We start from the raw sequence: 17,164 nt of genomic DNA, 5'->3' as shown, positions 1-17,164 counted from the left end.
TTTTATAATAATAAATGTAATAATTAATTATTACATTTTTATTTATTTTTTTATTTTATTTTAAAATTATTTTTTCCAATATTTTAATTTTTTTATTTATTGGTTTTTTTTTTTTTTTTTTATATAAAAATAAATTTAATAATTAACACATCAAATAATTAAATAAATAATTATTTTCAATTTATTTATTTTTTTATATTTTTTAATATATAAAATATATTTTAAATATTATTTATATATATATATATATAATATAATTGATTAGTTTTAAAGTATACTCTAAAAAGGTGATTATTTAGTGTTTTAAATTTTGTTTTATTTTTTATTATTTTGTGTTTATTTTTTTCGAAAAATATTTTAAAAAATCAAAAAACAAAAAAGGCTCTGGTTTGCCGTGGGGCCTTCCGGTTGTTCTTTTAAAAAAATATAAAAAAAAAAAATTAAAATACATAAATTTCAAAAAAAACAAATTTACGAATCTACATTCATTAATTTTTTATTTTTTTTATTTTTTACAATTTTTTTTTTTTTTTTTTTTTTTAACACACAAATTAAAAAAATTTCAAAATTTTTATTTTTTAATTTCAAAATTTTTTTTATTAATATTATTTAATATTATTTATCTAATAATTTTTATATTTATAATATAATTTTATTTTAGAAAATAAAAAAAAAAAATGACTAGTAGTACTGTAACAGAATCAATTAACAAATCACTCAAATCTTCAACAGCTGATTTCTCACCAAAGGATGTTCACGAAACTGATATTGAATCAGGTAAATATTAAAAAATAAAAAAAAACATAATAGATAATAGATAAAAACTTTTTACTAATTATTTTATAATTTCTTTACTGTTTTTTTATTTTTTTTATATTTATGTTTATAAAAAAAAAAATTAAAAAATTAAAAAATTAAATTTATGCATTTTATTTTTTAAATTAAAAAAAATATTATATTATTTTTTATATAGATGCTATCTTTTTAGATGAACACTTTTCAGGAAATGCCAAAGTATTCCATAATCCAGCTGTCTCAGTCTTATATGAACATGCTCTTCAATTTGAACATGGTTCAGCTATTACCAGCTCTGGTGCCTTAGCTACAAGATCTGGAGTAAAAACTGGTCGTTCACCAAAAGATAAGCGTATTGTTCACGAACCAAGTAGCTGCAATGATATATGGTGGGGTCCAGTCAATATCCCATTAGACGATTTATCATTTATGATTAATCGTGAAAGAGCAATCGATTATTTAAACACTCAAGAAAGAATCTATGTTATTGATGGTTATGCCGGTTGGGATCCACGTTACCGTATCAAAGTTAGAGTTATTTGTGCCCGTGCTTACCATGCACTCTTTATGCATAATATGTTAATTCGTATTACAAGCAAAGAGGAATTAAGAAATTTCGGTGAACCAGATTACACAATTTATAATGCAGGTCAATTCCCAGCCAATCGTTTCACTAAAGGTATGTCATCATCATCATCAGTCGCTATCGATTTTGCTCGTAAAGAAATGGTTATTCTTGGTACTCAATATGCTGGTGAAATGAAAAAAGGTATTCTTACAATTATGATGTATCTCATGCCAAAGATGGGTGTTCTTCCATTACACTCCAGTTGCAACCAAGGTCGTGATAATGGTGATACCACCTTATTCTTCGGTCTCTCTGGTACCGGTAAAACTACTTTATCAGCCGATGTTCATCGTGAATTAATCGGTGATGATGAACACGTTTGGACTGATACTGGTTGTTTCAATATCGAAGGTGGTTGTTATGCTAAATGTATCGATTTATCACGTGAAAAAGAACCAGAAATCTTTGATGCCATTAGATTTGGTTCAGTTCTCGAAAATGTTGTCTTCAATAATGTTACCCGTAAAGTTGACTACAATGATACCTCAGTCACTGAAAACACTCGTTGTGCTTATCCATTAGAACACATTCCAAATGCTAAATTCCCAGCTATTGCAGGTCATCCAAAGAATATTATCATGTTAACTTGTGATGCTTTCGGTATTCTCCCACCAGTCAGTCGTTTAACTCCAGAACAAGTTATGTATCATTTCATTCAAGGTTATACTGCTAAAGTCGCTGGTACTGAAGTTGGTGTTACTGAACCAACTGCTGCCTTTTCATCATGTTATGGTGAACCATTCATTGTATGGCATCCAACTAAATATGCTGAAATGTTAGCAGAACAATTACATCGTCATAAAGCTAGAGCTTGGTTAATTAATACCGGTTGGACTGGTGGTTCATATGGTGTTGGCAGTCGTATCAAGTTATCCTACACACGTGCCATCATTGATGCCATTCACAGTGGCGAACTTGAAAAACAAGAAACAACTCCAATGGATGTATTTGGTCTTTTAGTTCCAAACTCATGTCCAAATGTACCAAGTGAAATTTTAATGCCAATCAACTCATGGTCAGATAAAGAAAAATATAAAACTACTCTCCATAAACTTGCCAAATTATTTATTGAAAATTTCAAAAAATATCAAGATAAAGCTTCAAAAGAGGTTTTAGCTGCTGGTCCACAATTAAATTAAATTTCACATACATCCTTTTCCCCTCCCAATAAAATCAAATAGTATATTTAAAAAAAAATAAATAATTTATAATGGTAATAAACAATCATCATATTAATAACATTAATGATATAATAAACTTCAAATCAAAATCAAAATCAAAATCAAAATATAAAATTTAATTAAATCAAAATCTATAAAAAAAATCTTTTTTTTATATTAAATTAAAAAAATAGAAAAAAAAAATTAAAAAATAAAAATAGAAAAAAATTAAAAAAAAAAAAAAACATACACTCGTGATCAAAACAGATATATTTCACATTTGGAATACAACATATAACTATTATATAAAACCACCATTATCTTCCCATCCCCCACACAAATATATAAATACACATGTGCGGGGTCACATACCTCATTTGGATTACTATTAGTATGTATATAAATTTGTTATAATAATAAATTTTTATCTTTTTTTTTTTTTTTTTTTTTCGCCTAATTTGGACAAGCTAAATAGAAAAAACAAAATGTTATATTAGGAGAACTCACATGTTTATTTATTTACTGCACACACCACCCCCCACCACAACAATATCAGTTATTTTTTTATTTTTTTTTTAAAAATTTTTTTTTTTTTTAATTTTTTTTTTTTTTTATTATTATTATAATTTTTTTTTTTTATTATTATTTTTTTTTAATCACTCATACCCATTTTTTTTCATTATATATAATTAGTTTATATTCACTAAATAATAAATAATTTCAACTGTTATTTATTAATAAATCTAATAAAAAAAATAAATAAATCAATAATTAATATTATTATTTTTATTAAATAAAATAAATAGTTTTAGACTTTTTTAATATAGATAATAGTTATAACTATAAGTAATAATTTTATTATTGTGGACATATTTTCCCAAGGTTTGTTTTATTTCTATTTTTATATCCATAAATATCAAAAAAAAAAAATAAAAAAATAAAAAAAAAAAGAAAAGAAAATTATTTTTAAAAATTTTTTTATTTTTATTTTTTAAAACAATCTTTGCTTATAATTTTTTATTGTGTAGTCTAATGTTTTATTTTAAAAATAATAGTATATAGGTTTATATTTGAATAAACGTTTAAATATAATTACAAATAGTAATAATAAATAGTAGTAATAGCTTAAAAAAAAAAAAACATAGTGATACAACAATTTTTTTTTTTTTATTCATAAAAAAAAGAAATCAAAAAAAAATTAAATTATAAAATGTCGGTACAACAAAAAACATTTTCTGAGGATTTATGGGTAAGTATACTTATAGTTTCATTCATCTATTTATAATATTAACTTATATATTATTATTTATTAAAGGATAAATTCGAATCAGTCACAAAAAAAGTTGATAATGGAAAATTATTTACACAAACACTCAGTAAATTTTTAGCAAAACAACATCAAATTGAATCATCTTATGCAAAGAGTATGATTAAGCTATGTAAAGATAAATCATATGCACCAGATATGGAAATGGGTACATTAAGAGATGGATTTCAAAGTTATCGTGAACAATTAGAGTTAATTGGAGCACTTCATGAAGAATTTTCAAATAGATTAGAAAAGTTAGTAACTGGACAAATTGATGTTTATTTAGAAGAGAGCAGAAAACAAAGAAAGGCCTTAATTGCAAATGGTGAAAAGTGCACAAAGGATTTAAAAACAGCAGAGTCAAATGAAACAAAAGCTAAGCAAAACTATGAAAAATTAAAAAGAAAACAAGAAGAGTCACACGAAGATCTTTCAAAACAACCACCAGGGGCTAAAGAGCAAAAGGCAAGAAAGAATTTAGAGTCTGCTACCAAAGCCGCAGATAAAGCAGATAATGAATATCGTGAAAGTGTAAGACAGCTCCAACAAAACCAAAATAGATTCTATCATGAAGAGATGCCAAGAATTTTAGATGATCTCCAACGTTTTGAGGTCGAAAGAATCGATAAAACTAAGGATTGGTTACTTGAAATTTGTACTCAAGCAGAAGTTATTCCACCAGAAGTCATCGATAAAAACCAAAAAATAAGAAGAGGTATCGAAAATATTGACAGAGAAAAAGATCTTCACGATTATATAGTTGCTACTTGGAGTGGTGCACAAAGACCACAAGAGGCTCAGTATGAACCATATCAATCCTCAGTTCTATCACCTTCATTTAATATATCATCACCTGCAGGCGCTCGTAAATCTGGTGATTCATCCTTGGGCAGCAGCACAGGTTTTTCTAATAGCTCAAGTAATGGTAATCTTGCAGCAACTGCCAATGGCTATCAAAACATTGATCAACAACATCCACCAACCCCACATATCACAAATCCACCAGCTATTATTCATTCATCGGCAAATACTACACCAAACGCTATGACAACTCCACCACAACCAGTACCAATTTATCAACAACCACCATCACAACCAGCACCACCAATTGTATCATTAAGTAAGAATGTTAATAGTAATAGTATTAATAATCACAATGGCAATAATAATGAAAATGAGGATTCAGTTAGAGCTCTTTATGATTATAATGCAACAGAAGAAAATGAAATTACATTTAAAGCAAACGATTTAATCAAGGTTGTATTAAAAGATGAAAGTGGTTGGTGGCAAGGCTCAGTTGTTGGTGACCCAACAGGAAGAGTAGGCTCATTCCCATCTAATTTTATTAAATCTGACGCTCCAAATCAAAAGAAGGTTGATGTCACAGGTTCAAAATGTAAAGTTTTATATGATTACCATCCAGATTGCGAAGGAGAGTTGGATATTCAAGAGGGAGAAATTTTAACTATAGAATATGAAGATGAAGGTTGGTATTTTGGTTCAAATAGTAAAGGTGTAGCAGGAAAATACCCAAGTAATTATGTTCAATGTTTAGACGGTTAAATAAAATAATCAATCATGTACTATTTAAAAGTTAATTAAAATATCTTTATTTTTTTTAAAATATTTCCATAAAAGTATTTCATAAATTATTTTTTTATTTTTAAACCATTTTTCAAGTTTTGTTTTTTATTTTTTTTATTTTTTTTATTTTTTTTATTTTTTTATTTTTTCTTTTTTAATCTGGTATGGATGTGAATAAAAAAATGTTGGAAATACCAATAAAAGTAATTTATTAATTAATAGTTTTTCTTCCCAGAAAAATCAAAATTTTAAAAATATTTTTTTAAAAATTTTTTTTTTTTTTTTTTTTTAATTTTTATATTTTCTTATAATTAATTAAATTTTTTTATTTATTTTTGTGTATTTATAAAATATCTATTTGTTAAATAGTTTCAAATAAAATAATCATGACAGAATATATCAATGTCGATGATAATGTAAATAGTGTAAATAATAATAATAATAATAATAATAATAATAATAATAATAATAATAATAATAATAATAATAATAATAATAATAACGATAATGGAGAAGTAAAGTTATCTCTACCTACTCCAATAAATATAGATGTAAATAGTATTTCTGAAGAAAATAATATTCCCAATAGCAGTGGGAGGGACGATTCAATATCTCTGCCTACTCCATTAAATAACAATGTTGGCAGCAATAATAGTTTTTTCAATGTAAATAATAATAGTGATGACAACCGCAATACAAATAATATTAGTAATAATAAATTTAAGGCAAGATCAAAGACACAGTGGCTAGGTAAAATGATAGGTGTTGGTGGTCTTGAGTTTTATGATGGGTTAAAATTCGGGGGTATCGAATTTTATAAAGATTTTACAGTAATGGTAAATAGGTTTTCCGATAAAAATCCAAAGTAAGCATTTTTTGTATAAAAAAATAAATATAATCTTTAAATTCTAATATTCATATTTATAGACAGTCTCATTCACAAGTTTGCAAAGTATCAGCATTTTTTGAAGATAGAGTAAAAGGTAAACCATTTGTCGAACTTATTAGAATGGATAGACCAGAAGATTTAAAAGAGGGCAGAAAACCATTTCATGGCCAAAAGGAATTATTTCCGACAGATGAGTCAATAGTTATAGATATTGATGATATCAAAAGATTAGTTTCATGTACAATTCAATCTAAATCCGAATATACTCAAAGAAAACAATTTCCAATGAATGCCTTCTTTTGTCAAGATGAAAAAAGTTTTCAAATTTTACAAAATAAAGGGAAATATAGAAATATATTAGAAAATATAAATAATAATCAAATTGTATTAATAGATGATAGTACCAATATACCAGATAATAATAATAATAATAATAATAATAATAATAATAATAATAATAATAATAATAATAATAATAATAATAATAATGGTAGTGATAATAGTGATAGTTATAATGATAAAAACAGCAGTAGTAGTGATAGTGATAAAGAAAATATAAAAAAAGGGAAATCAAAATCAGAGCAAAATATAACAACACCAAAGAAAAAAAAAGATATTGACAAAATTTTTAATAATATTCATGGTATCAATGACCGAAAGAAAGAAACAAGTGATGACGAGTTCCAAGTTTCTGATGATGATGTTGAAGAGTTGGCTGATAGAGTTATATCAAAATCATCACCAAGTAAAAAATACACCGAAAGTGAAGATAAACTTGAAAAGAGTAGTAAAAGATTAAGAAAATTAGGTGATGATACTGTAAAGGCTCTAGATAAAGAAATTGAAATCAAAAATAAATCAACGCCAACCAAAGATGCACTAAAGAAACTATTGGATGAAAAAAAAAGAAAGGACTCTGGGTCACCAATTAAAATCGATTTAAATTTAAAAGAAGATGATTTATCAAATGATGAAGAGGTAGATGAACAAGAGGCAGATGAACAAGAGGCAGATGAACAAGAGGCAGATGATATTATAATAGTTGAAGAAAAGTCATCAGAGCCAAGGCCAACCAATACACAGTACCAGCCTTTGGTTTTGTTAGATGGAACACCCCCAAATGAATCATTATCGTATGATATGTCACTAATTGAAGGTGGTGGTATTGTTAGATATGAACCTGAGACCCCATCACAGAAATCAGAAAGAGAGGAGAAAGAAAGAGAAGAAAGAAAAAAGCAAGAGGCAAAGCTAAGAGAAGAATATGAATCAGGGGGCTATGAGAATTTAGATAATGGTTATCAAGATAAAGAAGATTCTGCTTTTACTCGCTCATCAAACTATATGATTAATTTAAATTTAAAGAATGACGATAACAATTTAAAAATAACAAAATTCTTTGAAACAAAAACTGTAGCTGCTACATCACCAACAAGATCATTAGAAGAAGAGCGCGAAAGACTTGATAATAATCGTAAGTGGAACGAAATTTTTAATTTTGCATCGCCAGCAAAAAGAATATTAGAGTTCGAACCAGTTAAGAAAGAGAAACAACAAGACCCAGTTCTCAGAAATCATTTATTTAGCTTGGTTAATTCAACACAAACAAATATTAACCGTTATTTCGATAAAAACACATCATCATCACAAGTACCAGATTCATTTGAAGAGCAACCAATTTTAGCTATCAAAGATGACGACAGTGATAATAATTTAAATAAAAAAGAAAAGAAGAAAAAGACATCAAAAAAGAGAAAAGATTATAGTGGCAGCGACTCAGATACAGATAAAAATATTAGAAGAAGAAGATTGGTATTTGAAGGAGAAGATGAATCAACTATAAATTTAATAAGTGACAGCGAAAGAAATAGTCCCAAAAAGAAAAAAGAAACAAAAAAAATAAAATCAAAGATTTTAGATTCAGAAAACAACCCATCAAAAAAAACAAGATCATTAAAAAGGTTGGGCTCTTCAAGCAAATATTTCTTGGATGATAATGTTAGTGATGAAGAAGAAGATCAAGAAGACTATGAATTTGATGACTTTGTTGTTCAAGATGCTTCAGATGTAAACACATCAAGTGAAGAAGAGGAAGAAGATGTCGATGAATTCCTTCAAAAGAAAAAGAAACCATCAAAGAAAAAGAAAATTATTGTTCAAGAGGACGATGAAGAAGAAACCTCAATGCTTTATGAACCATCAACAACTGACAAAAAGAAAGTGGAAGGTCCAATCGATATTGATACAGGAAAACCAATGTTATATACTCAAGAAAAAAGCCAAATCAAGAATCAATCTAATCAAATCGTTTCGGTTAATGAAGATTTAGATAAAAAAGAAACAGACAATAGTGATCAAGATAGTGACAGTAGCAATAAATCAGATTCACAAGAACCAAATAAAGTTATTGAAAAGGTTAAAAAGCAATTTTCGATCAAGCTATCAATTAAAGAATCATTTAGTATTTTTATTCAGTATATTATCAGTTGTATAGTTGATAAAGAGTTCTCAAGATCAGTTATTCAAGATAAAGATGAATACTTTTTAGATAGCATTTCCAGAATTCATAGTACGATTGAAAGTAAAAAAAATTCATTGGTTCTCAGCAGTCTATGGCATGATAAGTTCCTTTCAGAATTAATTCATCGTCCATTCTTTCACTCAGTCGAAGATCAATCTGAAAACAGTAGCAAATGCAAGTCATGTAACAAAGATCATCATGCTGGTATGGTTATATTTTTATCTGGTAGAAGTTATAGTGTTGATGATTTCTGGGAAGGCTATTTTGAAAATCCAAAACGTTTAAAAGGCACCTCAAAAGATGAACCAAAAACAATTCAATATGAACTAGGCACATTTTGTTTCAATAGAGCCCAACTCTATCATCAACTCCACCATTTCCCTTATAAACTTTTTAGAGATATCAAAGGTGATGTTAGAAAGCTACAAGAAAAGCATGAACATTGGACCAACCAAGAGCTATTGGAATTTATGATCCAACCAAAACAACAATTCATTTCAAATTATTTTAATTTCTTTCAAGGTTTATTCGAAAGTGTCGATAATTTTTCTGGTATTAAATATACTTAAATAAGAATTAAATAAATAAATTTTGTAATTTCTTTTATTTTTAAATTTTTTAATATTTTATTTTAGTTTATTAGCAGGTCACCCATTTCCAAATATCATCAGACCAATGGATAATATCTCTTTTACAACCTGTCATTAATGAAGTTGTTTTGCAATCACCATTTGAATAACATGTTTTCTCTAATGGTCTATCTTCTTGACAATAAATCAATGTATTTTGGTAATTAGATGGTTGGTTGTTAAATAAAGTTCCATTAACATAATAATAGTAAAACCAAGGAGTACTTTCACATTCAGGATCACCATATGTTGCAACTTTTGTACCAAATAACGAAGGTGGTTTTGGATTTTCGACTATGTTTACTAATACATAGTTACCCTCGTTTTCACCATTTACATTCATTGATAATGCACTATCGGTATAGTTAGGGACTTGAATACATGTTCCGTTAGTATAAGTTTTAGTTGTTGAGGGGTTTGGAGAGGTGCATTGTTTATCATTTGTTTTATACTGTGGTATTGTAGTTGTTTTTAAATCTTGTGTTACACTAACTTTAAAATTAGTATTACCATAAGATTCTGTGATTAAAGGATAACAATAACCTACTTGAAAATTATAACCAACACCAATTTGTTCTCCTGAGCATGAAGAATCTGAACCAAAGGGTAATAATTCTATAAATGTTCCAAACTGGCCAAAAACAACATGATTTGAAAAAATAATAAAAATGGATAATATTAAAATTTTTTTCATTTTTATTATTTGTGATATTTTGGATGAATAAAAAAAAAATAAAAAAAAAAATTTTATAAAAACTAAAAAAAAGAAATATAATATCAAGATATTTTTTTTTAGAATAAATATAGAAAATATTTTTTAAAATCGTCATGAATGGTTATTTTAGAATAATAAAAGCATCATAAAAATCAATGCATCTTTATTAGAAATAATTTAAAATGATTTTAATTTTGGGTGCATGTTGGAATACCATTATAAATATATTCAACTTTGCCATCACACGATTCGCAATTTGCACCATAAAAGTTTTCCAAACATTCACATTTTGAATTAACACATCTAAAGAATTGGGTATTTGAGCATTGACTTTCAGTATAACAAATTTCTGGAACTTGTGAGCCTTCTTTATTTGGAACACAACGTGGAATACCTTTATAACCCCAAAGTACTGTACCAGTGCATGTACCATTTAAGTCTTGGAAACCGACAGCTGGTTGGCATTGGTGGTCAGAGGTTGGTGTATAGATAGTTCTTTTAAGGTTATCGCTATCTGATAAAACTGATTTAACTACACCGTCACTTGTTAAGAAATAAACAATACCATTGAATTCTGTAAGGGCTACTACATTTTCATCTTTGACAATTTGAATAGCAGTACTATTGCCATCTACTGAAATTTTTGAAATACCTCCATTATATGAATAATAAATCATACCACGAGATTCTATAAAGTCTGTTAATTTAGCGGCATTGGCATCTTGACCAATTTTAATTAATTTATCTTGGGTACAGTTTGAACAATCTATTGAACCTTTTAAGAGAGTACCATCATAAGTAGACATATAAATATCTTTCTTTGTTTGTTGATCAATGGCGAGACCATTAACGATTTGATTTTGGTATAAGAGAGTAGCTCCATCAGAGTCACTCTTTTTGGTTGGAATGTTATTGATTTTGTAAATACCATAGGCTGAGTATACAGTAATCTTTTCACTCTCGATGAAATCGATGGTGAATGGAGTATTATGAATATTCCAAATTTGTGTAATTGTATGGTCATTTTCGGTAAGAATTGAAAAAATTGGAGCACCGGCTTGGTTCATAATAAAATAATAGTATTTTGGCTGTGGTAAATATTTTAAAAATCTAAAGATACTGAAAGAACCTGAGCCTTCTTCTACTTCCCCACGGATATCAAATTTCTTGTGAATTTCACCATCTAAAGTTGTGATTGGAATATTGAACATAGCGGATACACCAAATGGACCATTATGTGTTGAATTAAATTTACCAGCTATTAACAAATTAAAATTACCATCATAAGCTATACCCGGATAAACATTTAGACCACCATTACATGCTGCATATGGATAACCCTTACCACATTCGTAGTCACCTGTGCATGCCCATGCTATACTTGCTATTGTTGATATTAGAAACGAAATTAAAATTTTTTTGTTGTAAAAAATTTTCATTTTTTTTTTTTTTTTAATTTAAAAAAATAAAATTTTTTTAAATAAATAGAAAAATAAATAAATAAATAAATAAATAAATAAATAATAAATAAATAAATAAATGAATAATTAAATTTATGATTTATATTATAAAAAAAAGGTTTAATTTCATCTTTAAATAATTTATAAAATTATTTATTATAAAAAATAAAAAAAATAAAAAAATAATAATTTAAACACTAATCTAAAAAATTACCATATTTATTATTTTATTTTTTAATTTTTTTATTTTTTTATTTTTTTATTTTTTAGATTTTATATGTGTTATTTTTATTTAGTAGTTTTTAATTATACACTAATAATTAATTTATTTCAACTTACTAATGTGCAAGAAATTCATTGAATAATCACAGGAAATATTGTTATTGGTTTTATGATCTTACCTAATAATTTTAAATTCAAAAAAAATAAAAATAAAATAAAAATTAAAATTTTAATTTATCAAAGTATGATAATATTTTATACTTGCAATAATAAATAAAAAATTATTAAAAAAAAAAATTTTGAATACAAATTAATTATTTTAATTTTTTTTTAGGACCAATTATTACATTCCCAAATTTACATATTTTATTCCTTTATTAAGATCAGATATTATGCATGGTACCAAAGGGCAATGGTTAGAAAATGAGGTTCTTTTATATTCATTAGTATTCCATTTACATATTCTATTAATCTTTTGCAATTCCATGTTTTTTAATTATTTTATTATATTAATTAAACTAAAGATTTATATATTAAACTGCACCAAAATTTTAAAAGAAGAAAATAAAATAAAATTAAACATTTAATACAAATAAAATTGAAAATAAATAAAAAGATTAAAGTTGAAATTTTAATATGTACATTTATTTTGAATTAGATTAATATATACAAAAGATTATATCGCAAGGTTGAAATTTTATTGTTCTTTATAATCTGAAATACCATCGCCGTAAATACCGAATGGACACTCTGACTCTGCTAAACAAGGCGAATCATAAACTTTGGCAATTCTCATTTCACCTTTACCTTTACGAAGTGATAAACGAGTAGTCGAAGCGTGTGCCATAATATGACCACCAATTGGCTAAAAAATAAATAAATAAATAAATAGTTAGTATTGATACTTAAGGTTTCTGAATGTGCATATATATAAATATAAAAATAAATACCTTTTTTGGATCTGGATTGAATAAACCTGCTCCACCATCAACTGTAGCTACGACTTGATTTGTAATTACGACTGCAACACCAAACTCATCTGCTAAACGTTGTAATGTACGAAGGAATCTGGCTAAATGTTTTTGTCTATCTGATAACTCACCTCTACCTGCATAATCTGTACGATATAATGATGTAGCTGAATCGACAACTAAAAGGGCGTATCTTGATTCACTCATCATTGCTGATGCTTGAACTAATAACTCTAATTGATGGTCACTGTTATAAGCACGTGCATATGAAATATTATCCAAAACGTGTTCACCATTTAAATTATATCTTTCTGCAATTGCCAATAGTCTTTCTGGACGGAAAGTGCCTTCTGTATCAATATATAATGCACGACCTTCACCACCACCCTGAGTATAACCCAATTGACATGTAACGCAAAGAGTGTGACAAATTTGAGTTTTACCTGTTCTAAACTATAATTATTAATTTAAAAAACATTAATATGAATTCAGATAAATGGCTTAAAACAAAAAAAAAAAAACTTACTTCACCAAAAATTTCTGTAATACTACCAGTTTCAATACCGCCATCTAATAATTTATCAAATTCTTTTGAACCAGTTGTAATTTGGATAATTTCTGATCTTTGTTTGTTGAAATCTGCGGCAGTGGTGAAACCCATTGGCACTAATTTCTTTGCTTCTGCTAATAATTTCTCTGCTTTTTGTTCAGAGATACCTTTAATTGAACATAATGTTTTCTTTGTTGAAAAAGCAACAGCTTGAACTGTATTTAAACCTTGCTCTTGTAATTTTTTAATATCTGCTGCTTGGATACCCGATTGACCTTCTAATTTTGATAATGGTAAATATGTATCCTCTTCTTCTTCTTCCTCTTCTTGTTGATTTTCAACATCAACCTCTTCTTCTTCTTCTCTATTTTGTTGTCTTGATGCCATATTTATTTATATATATATTATTTATTTATTAAAATTAAAAAAAAAAAAAGATTATTTGTTTGATGTTTTAAATGTATGAAAAATAAATTAAAAGAAATTTTTTTTTTTTAAATATTTATTTTTTTTTTTTTTTAATTTTTTTTTTCCAAAAAAATTTTTTTTAGAAGAAAAATGATTATATATAGAAATATTTATATTCCAAATAAATAACTTTTTTATCGATGGACAATGAAAAATGATGGAATAGATATACTGCTGTTATTATAAAGATATTTTAATAAATAAGTTATAAAATAATAAAAAATAATAAAATAATAAAAAAAAAATAATAAAAAAAAAATAAAGAGAAATAAAAGTTTTTTTTTTTTTTTTTGGAATAATAAAATTATTTATTTATTTATTTAATTTTTTAATTTTTTTTTATTTTATTTTTTTATATAAATTTCCAATCCATATTTATTTTATAAACAATTTATTTATTTTGTTAATGGAAATGGTGAATTATTAAAATAGGTTGAATTTATAATAAATTCATTATTACAATCTGAACAATTTAGAGTGATTTTATCATTTTTATTGACTTGATCTATATTAACTTTTGTTTTTGAATAATATAAACCAACACATTTTTTTCTTTGACAGTAGAATTTTGAGATCCAATTATCCATACATTCATCTTGATTTGTTTTTTCATCACATCTTGGACAACCACAATCAAAATAATAGCCATATTTTAAATACTCTTTTCTACTTTCTACTGGTAAATCTAAATCTAAATATGAAATAGCCAATGGTTCACCTTTTTTGACAGGGTATAGTGCTTTGAATGTCATCTTGTTACCATCACGAATATTAATACAGTTTGGTATGCATGAGTGATTAAAGAAACTTGAAGATGGTGATATTGCAACAGCTATACATTTATCGTTTTTAGTCCAAATACCAAATTGATTGCATCTAACTTTATGAATTAGTTCTCTAATGACTGAGATCACCTTTTCGACGGCTTCTTTTTTTAGTTCTGGTGTTGGGAGATCGTGATTGTCACTACTAGTAATCACCAGATTAAATAGATTTGCAATATAGTCCGTAATAATATCGATTAATTCTTTAGCGGCTTTATTTGAACCGTCATCAATTGTGTTCTCTACCAAATCGAATATATCATCTAGTGTATCTTGAATTTCGTTGTATTCGTCAAACTTTTTAATATTGATATCTGCACCATCAGCTTGTATATTTTGTTGTCTTTCTTTTTGCTTCTCAGCTTCCTCGGTATCTGATAACACATATTCTGATTCTGACAAATCCAACTCTTTAGGATCAAAATGGTCCGATGTCTCTGAACCCTCTGAAGATAACTCCTCTTGATTTAATAGTCTTTTCTCTTGTTGCTCCTTTAAATAGTTTGATAAATTGAACTTTTTGTTTAAAACTCTTTCTTGATAAAAACGTGATATTACACCGACCATCATTCTAACCTCTGTAAAAGTATCTGGATCGATTTCCCACTCGGATAATTTTGGAGCTTTAATTTTTTTAAAAAACTTGCATTCGTAATGGGCATGAATTGGTTGGCTTTCCTTTTTACAAAATTCGCTACAATACCAAATTTCGTTGCATACATTACATTTATATTCTTTAACTTTTTTTTTCTTTTCTTGTTGTGGTCTTTTAATTATTTTAACGCAATTTCCGCATGTTATTTTTTTATAGATTTCACATGGCATTGAAAAGTATGCTTTACATTTTAATAAATTTTCACCAACATCTATATCTCTTGTTGCTATAATATATCTTCCTTCAGTTTCTGATTTCTTTAATTCTAGTCCGTCGTATGATTTAAACATTTTTATTTATTTTCAAAATTTAAAAAAATATAAAATTTTATTTTTTTTTTAAAAAATTTAAAAATAAATATATATATAAATATATATATATAAAAATAAATTTAAATATAAATAAAACAACAATATTAGAAAAAAAAAAAAAATAAAACAATAAAAAATTATAATTGATTTTTTTTTTATATGGTAAGTATAATTAATCGGTTTTTTTTTAAAAAAAAATTTTATTTTAAAGGCAAAAAAGATATCAAAAAAAACTTTTTATTTTTTTTTATTTTTTTTAAAAATTTTTTTATTTTTTTTTGAAATTATTAAATAAATAATAATTTATTGATATCTCCTTTAAAATATCAAATCAAATCAAATCAAATCATGATTTCATTTTAAACCCAATACAATACTCTTTAGGAGTTATTTTCTTATTATATTAACAATATTAATTTATTATTATTTTTATTATTATTATCAACATTGTTCACTTTTTGGTCCCTAAAAAAAAATTTTCATATGAATTAATCGAAATCAATTATTAATCATTTATTTAATAGATTGAAGTATTTTAGTTTTTTAAAAAAACACTATTATTTATTTTTTTTGGAAGTGCATTAATAGTATCCCTAGTATAGAATGGGTTATAGGTATAAATGTAAAATCTGAACATTGGGTTTGCTGGGAGAACAACACTGTTTACAAATACACTAACAGTGTTAACACAAATAATATTCATACTAAAGATTATTTAGGATAATTTAATATAATACCTTTTTGTTTTTATAGCTTCTTTAAGAATTTAAAAATCATCAAAAAGAAATATCAAATTTTAAACTAATAAACTAAATGTGGTGTGATTTATATTATTTTTGCTGGCTTTTTTTTTAACACACTTTATAAATTTGCTTACTTATATAAAGTGGGATATTTAAGTATAGATAAATTGAATTTTATTTAAAATAATCAAAAATAGTTTTAATAAAAAAAAAAAAAAAAAAATTATTTGTTATAATTACAATAATTATATATAAAATTTTAACAGCGTTGCAAGGAAAAAAAAAAATTTTCAAGATAATTTGAAAATTATTTTTAAGTTGTTTTCACTTAAATTTTTTTTTTTTTTTTTTTTTTAGGACATAAACAAACAGTTTTTTCGGTATAGCCAGTTTGTGTAATGATTAAAACAAAGGTTTAATAAATTAGAAATAATATTATTTCGCCAAAGTTACTATTTATTTTTTTATTTTATACAATAAATGATTAAAATTCAAAAATATGAATAAATATTTGATTATTTGTATGAGGCTTTTGAAATGTTCAATCAAAGATAACAATGATATTATGGATTTTTCGTTTTCAAAATGACATCACCAACAACCTAAATGATGTAATGAAAATTGGAGGGATCAAAAAAAAAAAAAAATTTTGAAAAAAAACATTTTTTCGAATATTTTTTTTTTTTCAATTTAAAAAAAAAAAATGAAATTTTGCACATAACACAAGTAT

General features: G+C 25.5%; 7 protein-coding genes across 7 annotated transcripts; 3 read left to right on the top strand and 4 right to left on the bottom strand.

The window, feature by feature from the left end:
• Positions 1 to 590: 590 nt before the first annotated feature.
• DICPUDRAFT_47664 (uncharacterized protein) lies at positions 591 to 2,813 on the top strand. The gene is made up of 2 exons (XM_003287934.1): positions 591 to 777; positions 974 to 2,813. The coding sequence occupies exons 1-2, from the start codon at positions 678 to 680 to the stop codon at positions 2,560 to 2,562; spliced, it is 1,689 nt and encodes a 562-aa protein (XP_003287982.1). The 5' UTR covers positions 591 to 677; the 3' UTR covers positions 2,563 to 2,813.
• Positions 2,814 to 3,260: 447 nt separating this feature from the next.
• DICPUDRAFT_92017 (uncharacterized protein) lies at positions 3,261 to 5,562 on the top strand. The gene is made up of 3 exons (XM_003287933.1): positions 3,261 to 3,465; positions 3,639 to 3,832; positions 3,899 to 5,562. Exons 2-3 carry the CDS (start codon positions 3,794 to 3,796, stop codon positions 5,453 to 5,455), a joined length of 1,596 nt encoding a protein of 531 aa, XP_003287981.1. The 5' UTR covers positions 3,261 to 3,465; positions 3,639 to 3,793; the 3' UTR covers positions 5,456 to 5,562.
• Positions 5,563 to 5,862: 300 nt separating this feature from the next.
• On the top strand, positions 5,863 to 9,455 carry DICPUDRAFT_152163 (uncharacterized protein; the record flags this gene model as incomplete). Its single annotated transcript, XM_003287932.1, has 2 exons — positions 5,863 to 6,341; positions 6,404 to 9,455. The coding sequence occupies 2 exons, from the start codon at positions 5,863 to 5,865 to the stop codon at positions 9,453 to 9,455; spliced, it is 3,531 nt and encodes a 1,176-aa protein (XP_003287980.1).
• A 103-nt stretch (positions 9,456 to 9,558) lies between these two features.
• On the bottom strand, positions 9,559 to 10,083 carry DICPUDRAFT_21341 (uncharacterized protein; the record flags this gene model as incomplete). The annotated part of the gene is made up of 1 exon (XM_003287917.1): positions 9,559 to 10,083. A coding segment is annotated over one exon (525 nt), but the record flags the coding sequence as incomplete, so codon positions are not given.
• Positions 10,084 to 10,430: 347 nt separating this feature from the next.
• DICPUDRAFT_18468 (uncharacterized protein) lies at positions 10,431 to 11,651 on the bottom strand (the record flags this gene model as incomplete). Its single annotated transcript, XM_003287916.1, has 1 exon — positions 10,431 to 11,651. A coding segment is annotated over one exon (1,221 nt), but the record flags the coding sequence as incomplete, so codon positions are not given.
• Positions 11,652 to 12,609: 958 nt separating this feature from the next.
• On the bottom strand, positions 12,610 to 13,820 carry DICPUDRAFT_78805 (uncharacterized protein; the record flags this gene model as incomplete). Its single annotated transcript, XM_003287915.1, has 2 exons — positions 12,610 to 12,777; positions 13,410 to 13,820. 2 exons carry the CDS (start codon positions 13,818 to 13,820, stop codon positions 12,610 to 12,612), a joined length of 579 nt encoding a protein of 192 aa, XP_003287963.1.
• A 476-nt stretch (positions 13,821 to 14,296) lies between these two features.
• DICPUDRAFT_33308 (uncharacterized protein) lies at positions 14,297 to 15,670 on the bottom strand (the record flags this gene model as incomplete). The annotated part of the gene is made up of 2 exons (XM_003287914.1): positions 14,297 to 14,997; positions 15,169 to 15,670. 2 exons carry the CDS (start codon positions 15,668 to 15,670, stop codon positions 14,297 to 14,299), a joined length of 1,203 nt encoding a protein of 400 aa, XP_003287962.1.
• Between the last annotated feature and the right edge of the window lie 1,494 nt (positions 15,671 to 17,164).

Source organism: Dictyostelium purpureum, assembly GCF_000190715.1.
Source record: "Dictyostelium purpureum unplaced genomic scaffold DICPUscaffold_118, whole genome shotgun sequence".
NCBI classification, from domain to species: domain Eukaryota; phylum Evosea; class Eumycetozoa; order Dictyosteliales; family Dictyosteliaceae; genus Dictyostelium; species Dictyostelium purpureum.
This window is presented reverse-complemented; position numbering and strand designations above follow the sequence as displayed.

Excerpts from the sequence above, each read along its gene's own strand:
- DICPUDRAFT_47664 (XM_003287934.1), top strand. The coding sequence starts at position 678 with ATGACTAGTAGTACTGTAACAGAATCAATTAACAAATCACTCAAATCT. Across the intron at positions 778-973 it reads CGAAACTGATATTGAATCAG|ATGCTATCTTTTTAGATGAA; the intron begins GTAAATATTAAA and ends TTTTTTATATAG.
- DICPUDRAFT_92017 (XM_003287933.1), top strand. The coding sequence starts at position 3,794 with ATGTCGGTACAACAAAAAACATTTTCTGAGGATTTATGG. Across the intron at positions 3,833-3,898 it reads CATTTTCTGAGGATTTATGG|GATAAATTCGAATCAGTCAC; the intron begins GTAAGTATACTT and ends TATTTATTAAAG.